Source organism: Humulus lupulus, chromosome 3, assembly GCF_963169125.1.
Source record: "Humulus lupulus chromosome 3, drHumLupu1.1, whole genome shotgun sequence".
NCBI classification, from domain to species: domain Eukaryota; kingdom Viridiplantae; phylum Streptophyta; class Magnoliopsida; order Rosales; family Cannabaceae; genus Humulus; species Humulus lupulus.
In genome coordinates, this window is record NC_084795.1 from 164,579,720 (window position 1) to 164,589,311 (window position 9,592).

Here is a 9,592-nt window from a genome sequence, read left to right on the forward strand (position 1 = left end):
TTATTCCTTGGTTCCACTTAATAAACGGAAACACCATCATTATATTTGAGATAATATTTATAAAAACACCATATTAATCATTTTTTATATTGACTTTTTTTTATTCTCATATATTTGATAACATTGTAGTCCAAACTCACAATAATTAATATTTTGTCCAAAACTTTCCATATCTTCAATACGGTTTGACTACATTAATAAATACAAATGAATTTATTTTTGAAAATACTAATGTGTTTTACCATTTTTAATCGTGTATTACGGTGAATCTCATTAACATCATTATAGAATCGTGTTCGTGTGTCTAGCTAACACATGATGATTGTGACGAAAATCAATACGATCAAATGATATTAATTTTTTTTTTAAAAAAAACCTGTTGAATAAGAGAATATTAAAAATTACACCATTTAGCTATGGGATGAGGATCCTCTGTCTAGAATTTGTGTACCATTGTGTGTCCACCAATGATTTTGTGACAAATCATTTAATGATTTCTCTAATAAAACTTAACACTCTTTTGCCGTTTGTTACTCCGTTACTTTTTGTCCAATTTTTTATTTCCTTTTTTTCTTTATTCATATAATAAATTACTTTTACTACAGCCACCACTCTTACTATATTTTGTTTATATGTCTTACTTTACTATTGTATTATCTTATTCTATTTTTGTTGATACGTACATACACGTCTACATGTATTTGTAACTAATTCCATTTTTATTTTCAAAATTTCCTTTTTTTTCTGTCTTTTTTTAACTCAAGGATATATATATATATAATATAATATAATATATATTATTACAATATTTGAGTTTATTGATTTTTTGTTAATTACTCTTTTTTTTAACGTGTTGTTATATAACTTACTCAATTTTTTTATATATTTACAATAGTTATTTCTTTTATATAAATATTATTATCATTTAATTAAACCAATTATTATTTCATTTCTTTTATATAGACCGTGACTCTTTTTTTTTATATATAAATGTTATTGTCATTTAATTAAACTAATTCTATTTTTTTTTTCTTTTATACCATAATTTTGTGGTAAAAAAATTTTTATGGCTTTTTTTTTAGTGCTAAAATGTAGACACAAAAGCCAACAGCAGTAGTTTTGTAAAAAAAAAAAAAGCCAATAATAGTATTTAAAAGAGTAGTTGTGAAAATATCATAAAGATTACTATAGAAAAATAAAAAAGAAATAAGGAGTGAAATTAATCAAAACTTAAATAATAACATGTTTAAGAATTGTCAATAAAATCTTTGCATAAAAAGTGATTTAGTTATTTTACTATGAGCGTCTATCTTCAACTTTTAATATAAGTGTCTTCCTTCAAGAGTTTGATGGATTTTGAGGAAGTTCAAAGCTTGTATGAAAGGAATGAGTCTGGAGATCATAAAATAGACAAACATAATTAATAGATTAGATATGTATAAGATAAATATATATTTATTCAGTAAATAAAGTATGAAATACAAATGTACCTGTTGTAGCAATTCCATCATACTCATATTGTTATTTAGATTAGTGTAAGCATTTTGACTTTCATGCTACAAAATAATAACGTGTTATTCTCTCAAAACATTATATTAATAAGAAGAATTATATATATTTTAAAATAAATAAATAATATACGTACTTGGTTAAGATTAAGTGGAGATATACATAACTCTGAATTTTGCAATGGTTGTTGAGCCAGAGGGACTTCAAAATGAAGTTGTCTGTCTCTACCAAAAAGAGATGAAACCTAAACAAAGAATCTTACGTCAATTAAAACAATAATTGGCATAAAAATTAGATATTAAAGGGAAATTTGCGGCATAAATACCCATTTTGTTCATTTTGTTGCTAATAAGTACCCAATTTTTAAAAATTGCTGCATTAATACTCAAAATTCCACTTTTTAGACTCTGCCATTGGTACCCACTTAACAGAGTTACTATTAAGGACACGTGTACTGTCCTGATAATTCTTCTTTTTTTTCACCTAATTAATTAAGAAAATACATAAAACTAATTAAAATAAAAATTAGTACTCTAAAGTCTTACAGACAGATGACATCTGATAGTAAGTACTCTAAAGTTTCCTCTTGAACTTTTTATCGGGCTAAAAATAAAGCTAGACACATTATTGATGGTACTTATTGTACACGTGTCCTTAATAGTAACTCTGTTAAGTGGGTACCAACGGCAGAGTCTAAAAAGTGGAATTTTGAGTATTAATGCAGCAATTTTTAAAAATTGGGTACTTATTAGCAACAAAATGAACAAAATGGGTATTTATGCCGCAATTTTTAAAAATTGGGTACTTATTAGCAACAAAATGAACAAAATGAGTATTTATGCCGCAAATTTCCCGATATTAAATAATAAAAAAATAGTTACATACTTGTGATGCACCAAAAATGAATGGATCATGTTGATATGGACCATCAAAGGTATTTTGATTAAATTTCTTTCCACTTCCACTTGATTCTTCGTTCTAAAAAAGCATAACATAAATAATTAAATTATAGAGACATAATATTTTAAATTACTATGAAATGTAGATATAATATATAATATCTGATGTGAAGAAACCTTATTACGCTCAACTTTTTTCTTCTTTCTAGCTTTTTCAAGAGCTCCTTTTGGCCTGCTAGATTTACCACGAACCTTTCCTTTTGTCTTGATTCCTTTAATATTATTCATCTCTCTGCTGGAATATTGATTCTCGTCATAGCTATGTATAATTTGGTCATTTGATGGATCGTCAATCTCTTCCACAATCTTTCTTAGACCACTCTTAGCATAATTGTATGCTTTCTCACTCTTTGATGCCTTTGTTACAACACAAGTTTGAAATAATCTACACAACTCTTGATAACGATTCACCATAGCAATTTTAGGATCTTCACTATGGTCATTTGCTGCACAATTATCCAATTCATCTCTCACCTTTGCCTTAATTGTCCATCTTTTCAAAATATATCGAGAAGGAATTTTCAATATATTTTTTTCAGAAAGAACTTTAAGAGCATGCGAGCACAAAATACCTGTGAATTGAAACTTCTTGCAAGAGCATGTCACTGTGTCATCAGCTGAATCGTATTCAACAATATGATGAAGATGCATTTTCTTAGGGAAAATTTTGTACTTAAACAATGTCTCATTCTCATCGAATAAAGTAATAACACAATCATAACTCTCACAAACCTGAGTTTGAAACATGTTTAACACTGCTGGTGTATAAAAACTTGATGCATGCTTCAAAATTTCAACCTCAAATGACAATTTTACTTTTCTTTGGGTCGCTTTGAAATCAGCTTGTAACTCCTCATAGCGACGATAATCAAGCAATCTTTCAAAATTTTCAAAAAATCGTAAAAGATTATGTTTATAACTAACAAAACCTTTTATTGCATTGTTCATACTCTCACTTCTTTGGGTAGTCGTCATATCAGCACAAAATGTCTCTCTACCATAAACCAAAGCCCGTTTCTCTCGTAAGTCATACATCTGTTTCAACCAATCATTTCCCTCAAGATCATATTTGATAAGCATATTATTCCATGCTTCAACAAATTCGCTTTCTTCATCATAATCATATATGCAGTTACTGAATTCTTTTGAAAATTCTCTAAACTTCTCAAACACATTGTTAAGATGTTTTGCCGCATTTTGATATATGTGCCAAATACACAAGCGATGATATGTTTCTGGCCATTGTGAAGATAATGCTTTAGCCATAGCGGCATCTTGATCAGTAAGAATTGTCTTTGGCTTCTTCCCAGACATTGCTGTGGCAAAAGTATCAAATAACCACATAAATGTTTCAGCAGTTTCATCATATAAGAGTGCAGTCCCAAAAACAGTTGTTTGTTTATGATTATTTACTCCAAGAAACATAGCAAAAGGTCTTCCTTCTTGGTTTTTCCGATATGTAGTATCAAAACTAATAACATCACCAAAATGAAAGTACGATGTTATCATAGCAGCATCTGCCCAAAAAATATTAGTTATTAAATCATCTACATCAACTTGTATAGCATAAAAAAAGTTTGGATCCTTTGATTGCATGCGCTGAAGATATTCTAAAACACCACCTGTTTCTCCTAGTCTCATTTGGATCATCCGTTTAGTCCGTAAATAATTCTTATAATCAAGTGGAATCATACCAAGATTTTCTCGTCCACCGGCTCTCCTTGCCATTAATTCACAACTTTCTTTTGGAGCGATCCTCGAACGGTCAGCCATATCGATTTCAGCTGCCTGAGCAGCAGTCACTCTTCTATGTGATCTATGCAAATGACTCTTATTAGGACTCGATGTTACATGAGTATGTTCTGCAACAAACTCAATTACACGATAATTATCAGTTTGACGAGAAGTAACTTTCATTCTCGCTAAACACCCAAATCTTGTCTCAGCTCTATGATACTTTACATTCATATCTCGTCTATCTCTTCTGCGGTATCCTTCACAAGAATAACAAAACATTCTATCTATCATTCTACCATCTTGATCTTTTTGTCCTTTACTTCTACGAATACTAAATCCAACCTTAAAAGCATAGGAATTGTAAAAATTATATGCTTCTTCTTCACTTCCAAATTCCATATCAATTTTTGGTATTTCTTCATCTAAAATTTTAGAATGAATTATCTCTATTTTTTCCTTAGCTTCAATATTTTTTGTACTTTCAAAGTCTAACTTTCGACATGACCGATACTCTTCTAGATTATGACATTCCATAATCTTTAATAAAATAATCTGCAAATATAAGTATGTTGAAAAATAAATGATACATTCTCAAAGCAGTCAAATAATATTCAAACAAAATAACAAATAATGCAAAACCATACCCGTAGATGAAAACCGTATTTGACTATATTTCAATTAACTATTGTTGTCTTTTGAGAGTGCTAATTCCTGTAAATAATATGATTATGTATCAAAATTGTATTATTCTCAATAAAAAAATAAAAAATTGTATTCATTAAGTTTTTAAATACATATATAAATATCGTTTATATTGATTTAAGTACTAATATAATACACATGAATATAGAAGAGATATCACTTAAATCTGAAACTAAAAAAACTTAACTCAAAACTATATAAGCTACAATTATAATTATTTTTATATATATAAATTTGTCATATATATTGTTTGTGTCAATCAATGATATAAAAGTGAAACAAAAAAATGCAGAAAGTAATGGAAACAAAAATAGGATGTATAGCATATACATATAGAGTCATATATTTATACTCAAAAAACTGGAACTTACCGTGGGAAAAAAAATGTGTTCTTCAAAGCTTGGAAAAAAATAGCTTAATAAATAAATTGGTAGTGCAATTGCATATGTACATATAAATAAACTAGTAAGACAAAGACAGTTGGCAGTAGTATAGTAATTGATTAAATGAAGAAAGAAATGATAATAATATTTTTATAAAAGAAATAGCTACTATAAAAGAAATAAAATAAAAACAATTGGTTTAATTAAATGATAATAATATTTATATAAAAGAAATAGCTATTGTAAATATAAAAAAAAGAGTAATTAACAAAAAAATCAATAAACTCAAATATTGGAATAATATATATTATATTATATTATATATATCCTTGAGTTAAAAAAAAGAAAGAAAAAAAAAGGAAAATTATGAAAACAAAAATGGAATTAGTTACAAATACATGTAGACGTGTATGTACATATCAACAAAAATAGAATAAGATAATACAATAGTAAAGGAAGACATATAAACAAAAATACTAAGAGTGGTGGTTGTAGTAAAAGTAATTTATTATATGAATAAAAAAAAAAGAAAATAAAAAATTGGGCAAAAAGTAACAGAGTAACAAACGGCAAAAGAGTGTTAAGTTTTATTAGAGAAATCATTAAATGATTTGTTACAAAATCATTGGTGGACACACAATGATACACAAATTCTAGATAGAGGATCCTCATCCTTAGCTATGTGGGTTAGGTTTCTCTTTTCTTTATCATTGAATTAATGATACAAGTTTTTTCTTGTCCCTGGTTAAGACAAGTGTGAAAAGAGTGATTTCGTAATTTTCTTTTAAATATTTTCACTATACAGCAAAGAGTAGATTACGATGAGGAGGACTCGCGCTCTCTGTCTGAATACCAAAGCGTAGCCCTGGTGGTCGGCGTGACTGGCATTGTTGGCAACAGTCTCACCGAGATCCTTCCAATCTCAGACACTCCCGGCGGACCATGGAAGGTTTACGGCGTCGCCCGCCGCCCCCGGCCCTCCTGGAACGCCGACCAACCCATCCACTACATTCAGTGTGACGTCACTGACCCGGACCAGACCCGGGATGAGCTATGCAAGCTTACTGACGTAACCCACATCTTCTACGTCACCTGGAGCAGCAGACCCACCGAGGTCGAGAACTGCGATGTTAACGGCCGAATGCTGAAGAATGTTTTGGACGCCGTTATCCCACACGCTCCGAATCTTCAACACGTGTGCCTGCAGACTGGCCGGAAGCACTACGCTGGGCCGTTCAAGCTCTGGGGAAAGATCAGTCCGGTCAACGAGTCTCCGTTCCACGAGGAACTCCCGAGGCTTAACCTACTCAACTTTTACTACACCCTAGAAGATGTTTTAATGGCGGAGGTGAAGAAGAAGGAGGGTTTGACGTGGTCGGTTCACAGGCCCGGCCCTATATTCGGATTCTCTCCGTACAGTTTGATCAACGTCATCAACGGTCTCTGCGTCTATGCCGCCATATGTAAGCATGAGGGGAAGCCATTAAAGTTTCCGGGAAATCGGGTCGGGTGGGAGAGTTATTGGAGCGCCTCAGACGCCGAGTTGATCGCCGAGCAGGAAATTTGGGCTGCGGTGGATCCAAAAGGTAAGAATGAATCATTCAACTGTAGCAACGGCGACGTTTTGAGATGGAAGCATATGTGGAAGGTTTTGGCTGACAAGTTTGAGGTTGAGTACGAGGAGTTTGAAGGAGGAGACGACGACGTTTTGATACCAAGCTTAGAAGAGACAATGAGAGGTAAGGGCAAAGTTTGGGATGAGATAGTGAGGGAGAAAGGTTTGGTGGCGACTAAGTTGGAAGACATCGGGTGCTGGTGGCTGGTGGAAATTCAAGTGCGGTTTGAGTCATGTTTGGACAGTATGAATAAGAGCAAAAATCATGGATTTTTGGGATTCAGAGATTCAAGCAAGACGTTTGTTTCTTGGATTGATAAGATGAAAGCTTACAAGTATGTTCCTTGATTTTGGCTATGGTTGAATGAGAGTGACGGAAGGGGTTATCATTTTCAGCTTGATAATTATATGATATATCATTTGTGTTCGTCAATCAGTTTTTCAAAAGTTTAAACTTTAAAGGCTTTTAATAACGTTTGGTTCTTGCAGTCTTTTCTGTTTACAACTTTTTGTTAATTTGGTTGTGAAGTGGTACTCATAAAGTATGGGTGTGTACTTATTTTTTTTTTCCAGTGGTGTGACAAAGAAATAAAATGTCTACTTTCTTTCTCATTATATTTTTAGAAAGGAAAAAAAAAACCACAAAAGGTTAAGTTTAACCGTGGATTTTCATTTATAGTCACAAAAATAATACATTAATGGCACGTTTGGTACACCGTATTGTTTTGTATTGTATAATATTATTTTATACAACAATGTGTTTAATATTCACTTGTATTAAAATATTGTATTAAATTATGTTATATTTAGTACCCAATTGAATTGTATTATATATTAATTAAAACTAAATAAAATAAATATTTTAAAGCAATATCATATGTGATACTTCCCCGACCCCAGACCCCGGTACACGGTCCAGGCAGGGATCACGGTCCCGACCTCGACCCTGGCCTCAGACCCGAACACCGACCCTGGCCCTAACCCTGGACCCAAACTCTGGTCTCAGATCCAAACTTGAACCCCAACCCCGGACTCGACCCTAGAACCAAGACCCCGGTCACGACCCTGGCCCTGGCCCCATACCTTGATCCCGACCCTGGACCCGGACATGGACTACGACCTAGACCCGGACCTCGGCCCCGGACCCCAGACCCGTACCCCATCCCTGGTCCCAGAATCGAACCCGACCCCAACCTTGTAACCTAGACCCGGACCCCATCCCCGGTCCCAGAATCGAACCCGACTCCAACCTTGTAACCTAGACCCGGACCCCATCCCCGACCACAGACTCTGACCTGGCCCTAGACCTAAACCCTGGCCACAGAACCATACTCGGCCCTTGACCCAGACCTTGGACCTGAACACCGACTCTGGCCCCAACCTCGGACTCCGGACCTAGAACCAGACCCAGCCCCAGACCCCATACACAGACTCTAGTCCTGGACCCAAACCCGGATCTCGACTCGAGCCTCAGACTCGGACCCGGCCCCGGCCTCGGGCTCAGACCCTAGCCCCGGCCCCAGACACTGGCCTCAAAGCCCGACCCCAGTCCTAGACCCAAACCCAGACCCCTGCCCTGGCCTCGGCTCCGAACCTTACCATAATACAACTTAATTTTAAAAAAATATAACTATATGAGCTAATACATAGCATTTTTTTATGTATTTAATAATACAACTGATATTGTATTAAAATTTGTGATTGTAATAATTAGTACAATAAAAATTTCAATCCAAACATAGTGTTCTAGTTATTTAATGCAATACAACATCCTTATACGAACATGCCAAATATTCCATAATTCTATTAAACTATATATTGGTAAATCATTACCTCAAGAGGGTGAACAACACGATACTTTAATGATGTTTATAGCAATAGAACCCCATCCATAGTCTAACTGGAGTCATACCACTAATAAAAGTGATAGACATAAGAAATTTTTTTGAGAACTTACAAATATTCCAATTATTCCCTTTATAAGCGATTATTATATGGTTTATATATTTTTGGATAATGTATTTTGTCTTTGGACCTTGAGTTTTGACAAATTACTTTTTGGACCCTGTGTTTTATAAAATAATTCAAATAGACTCATAAATCCAATTTTAATGAAGAAAAATATTGAATATGACAATACAATTATTAGGCAGAATGATTGTGATTTTATTTTGAATTGTTAGTTTGGTGAATTATTTATGATTTTAGTTGAAAAAACTTTGACCAAAATTAGATTTAGGGGTCTATTTGAACCATTTTAAAAAACACACGGTCCAAAAAGTAGTTTGTCAAAACACAGGATCCAAACCAGTAATGAGACAAAACACATGGTCTAAAAATGTATAAACTCATTATTATATAACATAATATTATTCGAAACCAAAATAGACACTTTACTAAAATTAGATAATAGAACACCCTATTAAAATCCGAGTGAAAACAAACATGCACCTGGCGCAGAGGAAAACCAGCTCGCCACCATTGCAAATCCAAATCCGACCCCTCCATTAAATGCGACATGACCCAAAAAGACAGAGGAGAGTACCTGTAATGTCCCAAATTTGATGATATGGCTTATAGCCTTGATTAGGGTGCCAGGAGAGCATAAATGGATTTATATGTGGATTTAATTGAATATATATGTGATTATGTGAAATATATATAAGTTATATTAAGATATGAATATA

At 33.1% G+C, this 9,592-nt stretch overlaps 2 protein-coding genes across 2 annotated transcripts; one reads left to right on the forward strand and one right to left on the reverse strand.

Annotated features, from left to right (window-relative positions):
* Positions 1-1,338: 1,338 nt before the first annotated feature.
* LOC133825195 (protein FAR1-RELATED SEQUENCE 5-like) lies at positions 1,339-4,739 on the reverse strand. Its single transcript, XM_062258174.1, has 6 exons — positions 2,586-4,739; positions 2,395-2,487; positions 1,866-1,916; positions 1,646-1,753; positions 1,491-1,556; positions 1,339-1,392 (listed from the first exon to the last, which is right to left on the reverse strand). Exons 1-6 carry the CDS (start codon positions 4,737-4,739, stop codon positions 1,339-1,341), a joined length of 2,526 nt encoding a protein of 841 aa, XP_062114158.1.
* Positions 4,740-6,068: 1,329 nt separating this feature from the next.
* On the forward strand, positions 6,069-7,618 carry LOC133825196 (3-oxo-Delta(4,5)-steroid 5-beta-reductase-like; the record flags this gene model as incomplete). The annotated part of the gene is made up of 1 exon (XM_062258175.1): positions 6,069-7,618. A coding segment is annotated over one exon (1,185 nt), but the record flags the coding sequence as incomplete, so codon positions are not given.
* Positions 7,619-9,592: the final 1,974 nt, after the last annotated feature.

Coding starts and splice junctions, on each gene's coding strand:
- LOC133825195 (XM_062258174.1), bottom strand. CDS start 4,739: ATGGAATGTCATAATCTAGAAGAGTATCGGTCATGTCGAAAGTTAGAC. Junction 1,557..1,645: donor CTCCACTTAATCTTAACCAA/GTACGTATATTA, acceptor ATTATTTTGTAG/CATGAAAGTCAAAATGCTTA. Junction 1,393..1,490: donor TGATGGAATTGCTACAACAG/GTACATTTGTAT, acceptor TATGATCTCCAG/ACTCATTCCTTTCATACAAG.